Raw genomic sequence first — 15,215 nt, forward strand, 5'->3', positions numbered from 1 at the left:
CATGACATCTGCAACCACTTTTCCAGCCCTTTGCTGCCACAGCCTGGCAGAATTCTGCCTGGCACCGAACAAATGCCGAAGTACTAATGTGTGACAGAAGAGAACAGAAAAAAGGCAGCTGGAAGGTATGAGCAGGGCCTCCTATTACCTCTCAGGACATTTAGATCAAAGCTAATCAAAGATAAGAAAACTTTTTATTGGAAAACAAATTAGAATTGCCTTGCAGCAACCTTGAAAGTCTCTGACATGTAGTCTCCAATCCCTACATAGCTGTCTCAATTTATCTGCTGTCAGATTAACCCTGACACAGTGGCCATCAACTTAAATAACTTTTTTCAGAGAAACCCTTTGGTCCACTTCTGCTGACTCAACCCCTGCCCTAGCTCACAACAGAGAGCTAAGCAAGGCAGCTTAAGCTGGAGACCCAAGCCCACTCTGCTCTCAGCTTTATAAAAGCAGGCAAAAGTACTGGCGGCTGCCACCTCCCGCCATCCATCTGGCCCTTATTGGAACCATAGACTCAGTGTACTGGAGAAAAACCATCCTGGCTGGAGCCCAGGAACCAGGCATATTATGAGGATAACTCAACCATGATGAAAAATGGTGTGAGGTGCAATTCCCCTCTCCCTCTAAAATAAGAAAAAAAGAGTCTGGGGAACAAGGGACTTTTTCATTTGCTAAGAAAAACCCTTTCTCACATAGTCCGGCCTGGTAGAGCCACTTCCTGAGGAAGCCCCCATATACCGGGCCTTCAACATCTTCCTTCGTGTGTGAAGCGTAGGGTAAACGATAGGGTACTTTGTGACTATTTCCCAGATAAGAGCTGAATTGGCTTCTCAGAGGATGGAGAGTAGAGCAGGCCTGAGCTTCTCCAGAGCCACAAGTGGACGGTCTGTCTCAGCCCAGAGGCCTCGTCACCTGCAGCTTGGAGAGATGGCCAGGATGGAATCTGGGCAGGAAGGCCTGCGGAGACAGTAAGCCTCTAAGGACATAGAGGCTGTCATCATTTCTGGCAGCACGAAATAAGCACAGGCTTTCAAACAGAGCTGAGTGGTCCATGATCTTGTGTCCATCAGCTCACCACAGACATGAAGCAGTATCAGATCAGGATAAGTTCTGGATCGAGGACTGAAGAGGGGGCAGTGGGGAGAAGTGGCTGTAGAAACTCTCATTTATTGAATACCCATTATTTCATAGACTGTGCCAAGTGTTTTACATTCATTTTCCCATTTTAATCCTCACAACAACCCTATGAGGTAGGTATTATCACCATTTATAAACAAGAAAACCGGCTCAGAAAAATTCGGTCACTTGCCCAAGGTCACACAGCTAGTCGGCAGTGGAGATGGGATCTGTCTGTGGCTGAAAGCCCGTATTCTTTTTATTATACCCATCTAGGTCAGCTTTGGGCAAACGGCAGTTTCACTGCCCAACTCTGCAAAGAGCACCTGAGAGTGGAGGTTGTCGGCCACACTCACCGCTGGTAGGGATGCATGGAAGCCGACTTGATGTTGGTTTTTATTCCACTTGGCATTTTCCCTAAAAGGAACATGAAGAAAGACACCTGAAGCACAGTAAGACGTTCATGGTAAATCAGAAATGTGGTCTCTCAGGTTCCCTTCTGCACCTCCGCTATCATCTCAGAATCTCTGTGGCATCTGACCCTGGACGGCAAGGCTCAGAGGTATGGCTCCTCGTCTAGCCCTCTCCCTGAAGGTGTCTAGGAGGAGGAATAGTGGGAGGGGTTGGAACACACCCAGCTCCTGCTCATCCCCTCCTAGAAAAAGAGAACTAAATCTGTGAGACCCCCATTTAATGTCACAGGTAAAAGAGTGCTATGTCCTCTCTTATTTTAATTGTCCCTTTGCCTAGACAGCTTGGAAGAAAATACCTCTTCTAGCTGCTTGCATCTGAACTCTGCCAGGCTGTTCTTATAATTACTAAAAGCGAGCAGGAGAGACAGGATACAGAGAAAGGAATACACGCAGCACCGGGAAACTTGCCTGCTTGTCCATTCCCAACACACCTACACAATGGTCCTAATGAAGGTCTGACCATTCATTTCTCTACCTAAGACAAGACAGTGAAAACACACCTAATATCCAGAGTTAAAGGGGACAGAAGGGTAGTTGAGACCGAGGTCTGAGATGGGGTGGGAGGTGAGAGCAGTTTCTGCTCGTCAAAGTTCTTCCTCATTGTCTGGTGCCTATTAAGAATCTCAAATGAGACTTTTACTCCAAAAGTTTTTTTCCGGGTCACAGTCCAAGGGAGAAAAGGAGAATATCTCCAGCTCTGGGGATGCTGGGGCCCCAGATAACCCAGCTTATTCCCACTTCCCGGCTCAAGGTCTGCCACCATGCCAATCCCTGTCACCTTACCTGGTTGACCTGCTTGGGCCATCTGCACCCCACTGAGCATTGGCTGCTGCTGACTTGGAGCTCCTGCCATCTGCACCTGCTGTAATCCTGAGGCTCCTGCGAGGATTGTCCCAGCTCCTGGCTGGCCGGGCTGGCCAGGACCACTGCTGCCTGAAGGTCTCCAATTAGACAGCCCCTTCCCAAAGGCAACAGCTGCCACTAACGCATTGGTGTCTGCTGGGTTAAAGGTCTGCTTGTTCGGCCGGAGACCTGAAGAAAAAGGTAAGTGGGGACCCCGAGGTATGCTTCTGGCCCTGGACCGAACCTAGCAGCAGGAAGACCAGTATGGGTACCAGGGCTTGGAGTTCTGACTTCAGCAGAATCTAGGCTCCCTGGCAGCCCAGAGGAAGAGCCAGAGGACCCCCATGACTATCTCAGAATACTCCCTTCTCCCTTTGCCCATTTCCTCCACCTGCTCCAGGGCTGGCCAGAAATACAAAAGGCTAACAGAACGGACGCATACCTTTTCCTAAGCAGCACATCCTTACGTCCTCACTTCACCACTACCAACACCACCCTTCCGATTGATCTTATCCCTCTTTCCTCCTCCGTTTTGCCACCAATCCCTCCATACCTCCACTCTCCGCTTCTCGTTCCTCTTTGCTGATTTTCTCCAGAAGGTTTGAGCACATTTTATTCAAGCTCTGGATCTGCTTCTGCAACACACATAAATTTGTGCAGAGATTAGGGCAAGCAAGAAATGATTACGGGGAAGTTTCTTCCTTGGGCTATTCCAGGGGCAACTGAGGGGTAACCAGCTGTGCATCCCTACCATACAGAGGTGGTAATGCCCAGCTTCTCATGATAAAACTCGGGGTGGGGGCAGCAGGGCAGTGACTCAGTCCAACCTGAGCTGCATCAGCACCAATGCGGGCAGCGTCCGTTGTCAGCTGCTTCTCTTGCTCTTCTACCTCAGGGTCAGGCTTGGTTCTCAGATGGTCAGGGACCACCTCATGGCTGAAAACAGGTACCCGTCCTTCAGTCTGCCTCTGTAACACACAGATTTTATTGATCCTACTGTGCACTCCAAGAAGATTCAATCTGGCCTGATATATACATAGTTCCTTCCAAAGGCAAACAGTGCATTTTCAGGGAAAACACAACCTGAGACTAACAATATCTGACTTCCTAAGACACTATCCCCCTCACTCCATCCTTCAGTTCTGTCTTCTCACTCCCCTATCTCTACCAGACCTAAGGATAAACCTCTCTCTGCCACATTTAAATCAAAGATTGAAAGAGAAAAAGTCAGGGACTTCCCTGGTGGTCCAATGGTTAAGACTCCATGCTTTCACTGCAGGGAGCACGGGTTGGATCCCTGGTCGGGGAACTAAGATCCCACATGCCGCGCAGCTCAGCCAAAAAACAACAATGACAACAAAACCAAAAAAAAAAAGAAATAGAAAAAGTCACAAAAGAACATACTTTCTGCTCAAGACAGGTGCTGGAGGAAAAAGGTCTTTGTCTTGGTGACAAATGCCTCAGATTAATTCAGTTTGGGAGTGGCTCTCCCAACTCCAGAAGGACAAAAAGCAAGGGCTCCAAAATGCAGCCCTCGCTTCTTACTGCCACACACTACTGCACATTCAGAACTTCTAGAATAGCCAACCAACCACTGCGCCCTCAGTCCTCATCTAAGAACTTAATTTCCCAAGTTGCACCCCTCTCCTCCTCTTACCATGAGATCTTCATCTCGGTCTGGGGACAACACCAGAGGGATGATGACCTGGTTACGGAACAGTGGTGTCTTTTCATGCTTCAAGACCTTGTTCAGAGTGTTCAACTGTCCAGAGAGCAAGGCAAAGCTGTCCAGGACAGATGGCCTGGTGGTGGAAAGAAGGTGTCAGAATGTTCCCGGTAAAGGAGCCTCAAAGAGGTCCTTCAGACTAGGAATACCCAGACTCACCCCCAAAACACTCATAGCCCTATGGCTGGCCTGGGCAGGAACTAGCCTGGCTCACAGGGATTATGGGGTTAAGAAAGAGGGACACACTTTCAGTTTCTGATACAGATGGAGAAGAAAGGCAGGTCATTACAGCAGGCCCCCCTTATCTGCAGTTTCACTTTCCGAGGTTTCATCTACCCGTGGTCAACCACAGTCCAAAAATATTAAATGGCAAATTCCAGAAAAAAACAATCCATAAGTTTTAAACTGGGCGCTGTTCTGAGCAGCGTGATGAAATCTTGCTTCATCCTGCTCTGTCCCACCCAGGACGTTAATCACCCCTTTGTCCAGCATATCCATGCTGTATACGCTACCCACCCCATTAGTATAGAAAAAAAAAACATAGTATATACAGTGTAGGTTTCAGTACTATCACAATTTCAGGCATCCAAAGAGGGTCTTAGAACTTATCCCCCATAGATTAGGGGGGACTACTATATTTGAAAGGGAGTGAGGACGATGGCAAAATAGGAACCATGGCTACACTATTATCACTAAAACTTCAGAAACTGGGTAAAAGTCTCCTTTCTGGCCTAAAAATAGTATCCACACTTCCAGAGTAGACTGGGCCTAAAAGACTCAGCAACATCCGTGGCAAGAGATCCAGTATGAATACTGTAGTGGGAGGACCCACTGCGGGAAGACGTCCTCCCAGAGAAGTCAAAGGATGAGAATCAAAAGCTAGTGAGAACCTGGGCTGGGAAACTGGGCATCTCTCTACTTCCTTACCCTGGGGGCCCAAAGCCAACTTCAAAGTTAAATGTTGGGAAACCCAACTCTTTCTAAATCAAAAGATGTTTGCAAACTGATAAATGCTTACGTCACTGGAGATGTCCTATCCAGCAGGTGGCCTGGCCCTCCACCCATGGAGCCCTCCCCAACTTGCCCTGGGAACCCTTACCAGGTCAGCCGGTCATACTCATTCTCCAACTTGTAAATGAAACTCCCCAGTGAGTTCTTCAGATCAGCCACTTGACTCAGCAGTGCATCTAATGATGCCTCAAGCTGCTTCTCCTCCCTCTGCACCAATAGGAATAGGTTGGTTACTCAGATGAGTGTGAGGATGACACATACAGAGGAAGGCTGAAAAGCCAGGATGACAGTGTGCGACACCAGTCCAGTGACACAGGATCTCATTGGCATAGGGAGAGCCAGGTTGTTTACTTTCTTTGGTATTAGGGTTACAGACAGCGTCAACCCTTAGACCTTTAAACCCATTCATCTGACCTCAATTCCTCCTACCTACTGATTCCTTTCTCTCATTGCTCCTAATCCAGGCCTGGTTTTTCTCTGTATTAGGTACACTCTATTCTCTCCCACTGAGCAATTTTCACCAGACCTAATGCCTGGGGTTTATTATCTTTTGGGCACCTCTGCAGCATACATACTCTGACTTCCTCTGTCCTAAAACCTGCCGGTGAGTCTAGCCGTTCTTGCCCATGATACAATCTCTGGAAAATCTACCTACACATGAAGGCTCCTCTGAATACCTGCCACTGCCGCCGCCACCACCGCTGCCACCCCCCACCTTCATTTGCCCTCAGTCTTTGCTGCTTCAACCTCCTCCTTGCTAAATTAATCTGCACTCATTTTTTCTCTGTGCCAATATTCCTGTGCCCCTTTCACAAGCTTAGTCAACCTATAAAAACTTACGGAGAGGCTACCAGCTGCAAGAAACTAAGTGACAAATGAAAAACAAAACAAACAAACAAACAAAATGCACATGCCCCTAAGCACTACACAAACTATTTTAAATGCTGGGGGAGGGGGGTCTCCAAAGCATTTCCTTTCCATCTATGGCCTCCAGTTTAATTTCATTTCATCCTTAATTACTATCGGGCACAGACTAGGAAGAATGAAGCAAAACTGTCTGACCAAATCGCCAACGTTTAGGACAGGAGCCTTGATCCTGGGTTCCACCCACGGCCTCAGATTATATTAGTCTGGCTTTTGGCCACCGCGGTCCCACAATTCCTTCCACCCTCGGGCTTCTCTCCAATTACAGATTACCTGTTCTGTCGGCATCCAACAGCGGCCATCCAACAGCCTAGGCCGGGGCCTGAGCCGATCCACCACTTTCTTGAGCCGTTTTCCTTGGACTGCACCTCAACCTTCCCAAATTACAACCTGATCCTTTCCCACACCCTAGCAAGTCAGTGCTGCCTTCTCCCTCCCGACTTAACCGCAGTCTGTCTCCCGTCAGCCGAGCTCCACCCCTATCTCTCATCTGCGCCGCTCCCTCGCCAGTGGGCCTCTGCCCCATCGCGCGTCCCCTTAATCGACGGTCGAGGGCTCTACCCTCTCTTCTCAGCCCCAACTCCTCACTCCCTCCTCCGCCAGCCCACTCTCGGTCCCGATACCCGAAGCTAGCTAGCGGTCACTAGCGCCAACCTGGCCCTCACCTGCATTGCGGCAACAGGGGCGGTGTCAAAGACTTCCTCTTCCGTTTCCCAAGTCAGCCAATCAGAAAGCTCAGGACTCGGCCCTCCCCCTCACTTCCTGTCCCGCCTGTCGCCAGGCCGCCGGGTCAGGGGTCACGAGCGGAGCAGCTTCTCTGGCCCGGGCCGGCGCGGGAGGGCTGTGTGATGGCCTCGGAGCGCCCGGAGCCGGAGGTGAGGGGCGGGCGGGCGCAGCGCTGGGTCCCGAGATCCGAGGGGGAAGGCCCGGCGGCCGGGCGCGGCCGTGGCCTCCTCCGGGTCCGGGGCCGCCGGGCCAGCCCGAAGCCCAGACAATCGTATCTCCTCACCGGCACTTTCCTGGGGGGGCTAGAGAAGGAACTTGTCGCTATTTTGTTTGCCGAAATTTCATCCACGACGCCAACTCTAGGGCTCTCGGGTTCTTTGACCTCGTAATGGTATTAAGAAAACCTGTATTTTGATTTTCCGTTGCAGTTTCAGTGGGCAGCTTTGCCAGTTGCTGCATTTCTTCAAATATTGGAATGGCATAAACAGCATGAATTTAGTTCTATCGCTCATGCTTTTGGAGAGCAACTTTGGTTTCATGATAAAACATTTGACTCAGAGAGAAACCTCGTTCCGGTATTGGCGCTGCCGTGTAATTATCTGTGCAACTTCGGGCAAGTCTTGACTTCCCGGCCTGTTTCCTTCTTCATAAAGTACTTATCATTGGTGTATTGTTAGGGTCACATGCTTTAAATCAGAAAATGCAAATAAAGTATCCGTAAGGTGCTAAGGACCATGCAAGGAACTTTATATACATTGTGTCATTCAAACTTGTGCAAAGGAAGGTGGCAATACCGACTGTCATTTACAGGTAAGAAACTGAGAATCGATAGAAGTACCTTACCCAAGTGCTACTCTCAGCTGGGGTGTAGCAGAGTTTTGGAGTTAGAAGATCTGAGTGTAAAATCTCGGATTTGGAAAGAACAACGTCACTAGGAGAGGGGCCCGGTGTTACAAGAGAATATATGAGTAGATGGGAAGGGTGAGAGATGTGTATAATGATGCAGATGGTTGTCATTACTTATTGAATGCTTACTGTGTGTCAGGGACCATCTCAGCACTTTACCAACATCAGTTAATACTCTGAACCCTACTCAGTAGACAATACTATCATCCCCATTTTTCAGTTGAGGAAACTGAGGCACAGAGATAGATATTAAGAGTAATAAAGTTGCACAGCTAGTAAGTACCAGAGCCAGGACTCCAAAACTGGTGGTCTGCTGTAGATCTTGTGTTCTTAGTCATAATGTTTACAGTATAAATAATAAAGTAGCCACAGGATGGTGAATCTCCAATTCGATGTCACAAGACCCAAGATTAAATATGGTTGTAGGAAACTACCCTATTAAAAAGGATCAGATGTGTCGACAGGGGTGATGGAGTAGCCTACGCATCAGAAATATCATTGAGAAAAACCGATGAAGGAATTTGGAGTATGTTTTGTTATGGGTTAAAATGAGAAGAAATGGAGGGATGTTGTGGTGAAATACAACATACCTTTTAGGCAGGTAGTCTAAAACAGCACTGCATCCAATGCAAGGCATATATGTCAGTTTTCTAGTAGCCACATTTAAAAAGATAAAAAAAAAAAGGTAAAATTAACTTTAATAATATATTTTTCTTTAACCCCATATTTCCAAAACATTATCATTTCAATATGTAATAAATATTAAAAATTATGAGATATTTAACATTCTTTTATTGTACCAAGTCTTTAAAATCCAGAGTGTATTTTACAGCATATCTCACTTTGGACTAGCAACATCTCAAGTGCTCAGTAGCCCCGTATGGTAATGGCTACCATATTGAGCAGTGCAAATCTAAAGGAACTTGGAGTCAAGACATACGCTCCTGGAAGTCTCACTCAGCCAAAAGTTCATTTGTTGAATTCTTGATTTACATTTCTGAAAATTTTATCTCAGAAGGTAAAGGGAGTAAAGAGTTCTGCCCCTGAGCAGAAAAGTGACTGATTGTTAGAGGTTATTACAATTCCAAGAGAGAAATATTGGGCATAGTCAGATTTAAGAAGTCATTCATTCCTCAGATACTTAAATTATTTTATGCTGCTGCTATGGACTCAGAACTGTGCTAATTATCAGGGTGGATACGGAGCAGTGTAAGACACATTCCCTGTTCTAATGGAGTGCACATGTTGAATTATGATAATAAGCACTTCAAAGGAAAAGTACGGAATGAATGAGTGTTTAACAGGGGTTCTTAACCTAATTGTTCAGTGGAGGGGGTGGATCAGAAAGCCTCAGAGGAATGACATTTAAGCCTGAAGAAGGAGTGGAAGGTGGCTGTGAGAAGAGGCAGAGCGCATTACAGGCAGAGGGAACAGTGAAAATGCTGAGGTGAGGAGGAACTGAGAACCTTCAGAGAACTAAGACGAAGCAGCTGCCAGTGTGGGCGCAGTGGCAATGAGAATAGCTAACACGAGTGCTTACTGAGTATCATCTAATACTGGGAAAACCCCTGTGAAATAGACACTGTTGGGACTTCCCTGGCAGTCCAGTGGTTAAGACTAAGCCTTCCAGTGTAGGGGGTGCGGGTGCGGGTTCGATCCCTGGTCGGGGAGCTAAGATCCCACATGCCTCGCGGCCAAAAAACCAAAACATAAAACAGAAGTAATATTATAACAAATTCAATAAAGACTTTAAAGATGGTCCACATCAAAAAAAAAAAAGCACTCTTACTATCCCTGTTTCTCAGATGGGGAAATTAAGGCACAGAGAGTTTAAGTAACTTCACCAAGGCCTTATACTAATAAGCAGCAGAACCAGCGTTTGATCCAAGGCGCTCGAACTCAGGTGGAGGTGGGTGAGAGGGAAGGCTGGTGAAGAAGATTCAGGTTGAAGCCGTGCTAGAGGTTCAGGACTTTGGCATAAGTATAGTGAGTGGTTCAAAGGCATGTGGAGACTACATTATTTTGTGGGATTCTGTTAACAGAAAACAGCACAGGGGTTGGAAAAGTCTCCAGGAATAATTTATACCTTAACCACCAAGGGAGAGGGGCAATGAACAAACAACAAATTAACGAGATGGACAATGTTTGCTTCATCCTGGTATACATGGTATGCAGCACAGTGCCTGATAATGTTTTATTCATCTTGCTATAAATGGTATATAGGCCTCAATAAATGTTCCAAAGAATGATAGGCTTCCTCTATCATTGTTCTGACTCTCCTGATTAATTGCCACAACATCCTTCTGAAGTAGACATTCTTTTCTTTTTTTAAAATTTATTTATTTTATTTATTTATTTTTGGCTGCATTGGGTCTTCGTTGCTGCACGTGGGCTTTTCTCTAGTTGCAGCGAGTGGGAGCTACTCTTCGTTGCGGTGCGCGGGCTTCTCATTGCGGTGGCTTCTCTTGTTGTGGAGCATGGGCTCTAGGCGCATGGGCTTCAGTAGTTGTGGCACTTGGGCTCAGTAGTTGTAGTTCACGGGCTCTAGAGCGCAGGCTCAGTAGTTGTGGCGCACGGGCTTAGTTGCTCCGCGGCATGTGGGATCTTCCCGGACCAGGGCTTGAACCCGTGTCCCCTGCATTGGCAGGCGGATTCCTAACCACTGCGCCACCAAGGAAGTCCCTGAAGTAGACATTCTTATCCACATGTTATAGATGAAGAAACTGAGGCCTGGAGAAACTAACTTGTCCAAGCTCACCTAGATAGCAAGTAGTAGAGCCAGATTTAAATCCAGATCTCTGACTTCAAAACCCTGCTTTCTCTTTGCCAGACTGCTCCAGTGCACTTCAGACTCAGAAGGATTAAGTATCAGGGATTAAAGCTCCATATAAGTGTGGGTGCTGGGAGAACACAACTAATTCAGGGATTCTCAAACAGGAAAGCAGAAGAATCACTTGGGGGAGCTTGTTACGTATAGCTTCCCAAGGTCTCTCAGCTCTTAATTCAGTTGGTCTCGGATGGCGCCCAGGAATCTGCATTTTAACAAGCACCTCAGGTGGTTCTGATGCTGCTGGTCCTTGGATCACACTTGGAAAAATACCATTCTAGCTGCTTTAATTAATTCTTGAGTCTTTAGTTCTGTTAAATCACCTCTTTTTTTTTTTTTAAAGAGCTAAGGGTCTGGCTTTTTTTTTTTTTTAATTATTAGCACCTTTAATTATTATTTATTTATTTATTTATTTTTGGCTGTGTTGGGTCTTCATTTCTATGCGAGGGCTTCCCCCAGCTGCGGCAAGCGGGGGCCACTCTTCATCGCGCTGCGCGGGCCTCTCACTATCGTGGCCTCTCTTGTTGCGGAGCACAGGCTCCAGACGCGCAGGCTCAGTATTTGTGGCTCACAGGGCTAGGTGCTCCGTGGCATGCGGGATCCTCCCAGACCAGGGCTCGAACCCGTGTGCCCTGCATTAGCAGGCAGATTCTCAACCACTGCGCCACCAGGGAAGCCCTAAATCACCTCTTGAATGTGAAGAAAACTAAGAGATGATGTTTGTGAAAATGTAGTTGTTGACTTGGAAGGGTCATGTATGGGGGGAATGTTGCGAGAAAACTCGAGTTAGGAAACGTTCCTGGTTTCAAGACAGTGGATTCTATAAGAACTGATTGGTGAACTAGACTTCAGTTTGGCCTTGAAGAGTCAGTCTGTCATTCAAAATAACCTTCGAAACGAGGTGGAGAAATGGAAGCTGCACAGCAGTGGAATTAAGCAGCCTACTAACAAATAGTGTGAAGAAAATCTTCTAATAGGACAGTGCTTGTTTATATCCTCCATCTGGTGTATTCCCCTTTCCCTCCTCACTAGGCCAACCCTGCTCAGTCTTCAGGGTCACTTTCTCTTAAGACTCTTGCCTGAGTCAGGTTACTTTGTTGCATGCTGTCATAAAACCACATCCTTATCCTTGGCACACTTAGTTTGTATTAATATAGTATTTAGAGTGATTATTTGATTAGTTTTTTCCTCCATTATAGGGTAAATCTTGTGAGGGCAGAGAATGCCAATTTTTGCTTTCCATTGTATCCTTAGGACCTAGCCCAGTGCTAGCATGTATCAGGCTCTCCGTAAATTTGTTGACTGATAAATGAATGCATGCTCACCTTGCCTTTGTCCTCTTGGGACTTGGATGAGGACTTGATGGCATCCTGATCAAATTAGCAGGGAAATTAAGCTGGAAAGAGATCTACTAGAAGACAAAACAGCAGTCAAGCTTCACAATAGAAAATAGGCTGGATTTATCCAATGTAATAGGACGAATTGAATAATTGTGTGTGTCCCAAAAAAGCCAGCTGCATGAGGAGAGAATGGGAGATGTGTCTAAGCTGCAGCAGAAGCGAGAAAGTCAGAGAGGTTTCTCGGGTCAATAGCATGGTAAAGCTTCGCCTGAAGTAAATAGAATCTAGGAGATTCTGAATCTGTGACCTCACCTGGGTATTGTGCTCTCTTCTGGCCCCCACATTTTAAGTTGAAAAGTAGACCATCCAGAGCTCATTTGTAGGCACGTGATCTAAGATATAAAATAGTGAGGGAACTTGAAACCATGCCGTTTGAGATACATGTAAGGAACCTGGAGATGTTTATTATGGAGAATCAAAGACTCAGAACCATCATCAGATGTTTGATAGCTTCTCCTTTGGCAGAGGGTCAGATTTTTCCCTGTGTGGCCCCAGGAGGTAAAACCCAAAGTGAGTTAGATATGTTCAAGAGAACAGATTTCAAGAGCAGGTCAAGGTAATATCAACAAGACAGATTATGGCTCAGTGTGAAGAAATTTCCAACTCTGCCAACTAAGTGGGGGTGAGCCAAAAAAGCTGAAGGGAATGGCTGTGCAGGACTTCCTCCAGACTCAAAGAAGCAGCACCTTGTTACTGCTACTGTGTGCATTTATGTGGCACTTTTAACTTTACAATGTGCTTTCACCCATCACTGGGGTAGGTGGTGGTGTTTTATAGAGGAGGAAACTAAAATTCAAGCCCAGAGTCTCAGCTATCATATCACATTTTCTTTCCATAATACTGTAATTCTGTCTAAAACAAATCTATTAGAGTTTACACTACAACTCCCCTTCCCCCGATTCCAGAATTGTAGAAAAGAAGATAATACCAGTAAAGAACATACTAGTGAAAAAAAACTTGGTAAAAACAACTTTCATGGAGGCAAAGGAAAAGTCCAAACAACAGACTGGGTTAGTTTTTCCATAAAGCAGATGAGGAAGGATGAGAACTCTTGAACAACAAAAGCCAGATGTTGATAAAAATGAAAAATTAGGAATCTCTGGTAAGGTACTAAGAACATAGCTTGAAATAGAGAAGAGAATAAATATAGCTTGCGAGAGCAATTTCCCTCATTCATACATTCATTCAACAAATACTCAGACCCTTAGTGTGTCTTGGCACTGCGCTAGTTGCTAGAGATACAGCAAAGAACAATATAGACAGCCCCTACCTCCCTGGAGCTTCTACACTTGTAGGGGAAACCAACATTAAAAAATACACAAATTCTTCATTATAAACTGTGGTGGATGCGATTAAGAAGTCCAGACTGCTTTGTGAATGCCTAGCAGAGATAACAAACAGTGTAGGGAATCATGGAAAAGTTCATTTATTAAACCCAGAGTGGCCAAGATTTTAGTCCTAGAAGATGAAGTGACCAAGTGTCCCCAGCTGTCCTTACGGTGCTCCCTCCTTTAACCCTGGCTCAATATGGGTCAAAACTCCTTTCCTGGATATTTCCTTGCATAACTGAAACAGGCTGGCACTTGAAAAAAAGTCTTTACTAAGCACCAAAGAAGAACAAAAGGAAAAATGTGGAGAAGAGTGTTAAGATTACCTCACCTTAAGAAGAGTTGTACTGCCTGTGATTCATTTTAAATGCCGCGTTTGCTTTGCTTAGCTTAGAATATATAGTGAATTCACTTATTCAGCAAAATTTTATTGAGCATCCTATTGCCAGGCAATGCGCCAGGCTCTGGGGATAGAGTGATAAACAGAAAGGGCTGCTGAACTGGGATATCCTTCCTATTCTGATAATACTGAGCCCAGCCCTTCCTTTTTTAGATAAGAACCTTGGCAAGGATCCAGCATAGTCAACTTGTAGACGAGAGAGATCACTAATATCATACCCACATCAGTTCAGCCAATCCTGAGGGAGAGGTTGCCTATTGGCATTGAGCGCCGTTGCTCCTTCTCTGAGAAAGCCAAAGCCCAATACAAATGAATATATTTTATGGTGTTTATTGGTGCTCTAATCATACATATGGAAGCCATCAGGCCTTGAATTTCTTATAAGGGTGTTGACAAAATACCAATGAAAAGTTAATGTTAAATGTTTTACAGTACAATATGTAAGTATACCCAAGTTAATAGACTAACACTGTGGGAAAGAAATTAGGCAATCTGGCAGAATTTTCGAAATGTTAATCAGGGAGAAGACTGTCTTTTCTATTTATTTATTTATGGGAGTATCTCCTCCTGAGACCAAGGATCAGAGAAAGAGAGGGCAGGTAATTGCTGCAGTTTCCTTCTTTGCCAGTAGACCCCTTTTGTCTTTTTAGGAGTTTGGCAATAAGAGCGTTCAGTTTGATGGGACCTTTTGAGGGGGATGATGGTTAGAAATGATGGGAAATAACTATATCTGATTTCTCTAGCTAACAGAAATCATCCTGCAACTTACTGGTTTCTGATGTTGCCTTAGTCATCCTTGACACCTTGTTTTTTTTGTTTTTTTTTTGGTTACTTTCCTCCCTACTTCAGTTAATCACCGGTTCTTGTCCATCTTATTCTAAAGATTCCTTAAAGTACAATTGAGCTCACTTCACTTGCTCACTTGTCTTGAAGGTTAGTTCAACTGACTTTTCCAAGACTCTCTCAGTGAAAGGCAGTGCTGGTTTTACATTCTAGCACAACTACTTGTCTCTTCAGGAACAGTCTCAAACAGTTCACAGAATGGCTACTTTGAGTAGCTCTGGTCTAGGCCATTGTCATCTCCCCTGGTTGTTAGGGGATCTTTCTAAATCATGTGGTAGCCAGATGGAATTTTTTTGAATGCAGATATAATAGTACTGCCCTGCTGAAAAAAGAGTTTGGTAGCTTGACCTAACTCTTGGATAAAATCCAAAATCCTAGCCAGGGCCTGCCTCAGGCCAGTGCAGGGAAACAGTACAACAGAGAGTAGTATTTCCCAAAATGTGATTTTAGGTGGTGTAGAGACAAAACACAAAATAATACTAAATCACATCATATTGATGTTTAAATTGTCTTTCTGATTATGTCAAAGCATCCTTTCTATTTATAAACCCCCATTGTGTTCCTTCTTGTAACCACTTTAAATCTTTTCTGCTCTTAAGTCCCCAGTTTGATCCAGTTGTCACACTCAGTAGATGGGTTTTGCAGCTCATCAAGCCTGGGTTTGACTTCTGACCCTATGCCTACGA

General features: G+C 45.5%; 2 protein-coding genes across 8 annotated transcripts in view; one reads left to right on the plus strand and one right to left on the minus strand.

The window, feature by feature from the left end:
* Window positions 1-225: 225 nt before the first annotated feature.
* On the minus strand, window positions 226-6,808 carry MED8 (mediator complex subunit 8). 3 transcript variants are annotated; one of them, XM_036847618.1, is made up of 7 exons: window positions 6,765-6,808; window positions 5,264-5,382; window positions 4,096-4,240; window positions 3,266-3,406; window positions 2,992-3,073; window positions 2,379-2,627; window positions 227-1,539 (listed from the first exon to the last, which is right to left on the minus strand). In XM_036847618.1, the coding sequence occupies exons 1-7, from the start codon at window positions 6,768-6,770 to the stop codon at window positions 1,475-1,477; spliced, it is 807 nt and encodes a 268-aa protein (XP_036703513.1). In that variant the 5' UTR covers window positions 6,771-6,808; the 3' UTR covers window positions 227-1,474. The 3 variants fall into 3 exon arrangements, with proteins under 3 accessions (XP_036703523.1, XP_036703513.1, XP_036703505.1); XM_036847610.1 differs by lacking the exon at window positions 6,765-6,808 and adding an exon at window positions 6,373-6,758; XM_036847628.1 differs by lacking the exons at window positions 5,264-5,382; window positions 6,765-6,808 and adding an exon at window positions 6,373-6,757 and having other exon boundaries at window positions 226-1,539.
* Window positions 6,809-6,871: 63 nt separating this feature from the next.
* Window positions 6,872-15,215, plus strand: part of SZT2 (SZT2 subunit of KICSTOR complex) — a 51,127-nt gene continuing 42,783 nt past the window's right edge. For 4 of the 5 annotated variants that reach the window (XM_036847495.1, XM_036847521.1, XM_036847514.1 and 1 more), the window contains exon 1: window positions 6,872-6,974. In XM_036847495.1, the coding sequence (XP_036703390.1) occupies window positions 6,948-6,974 (27 nt within the window). In that variant the 5' untranslated portion in view covers window positions 6,872-6,947. The remainder of the gene's footprint in view (window positions 6,975-15,215) is intronic. The other variant, XM_036847531.1, reaches the window with a different exon arrangement.

This window comes from Balaenoptera musculus, chromosome 1 (genome assembly GCF_009873245.2).
Source record: "Balaenoptera musculus isolate JJ_BM4_2016_0621 chromosome 1, mBalMus1.pri.v3, whole genome shotgun sequence".
Lineage (NCBI taxonomy): Eukaryota > Metazoa > Chordata > Mammalia > Artiodactyla > Balaenopteridae > Balaenoptera > Balaenoptera musculus.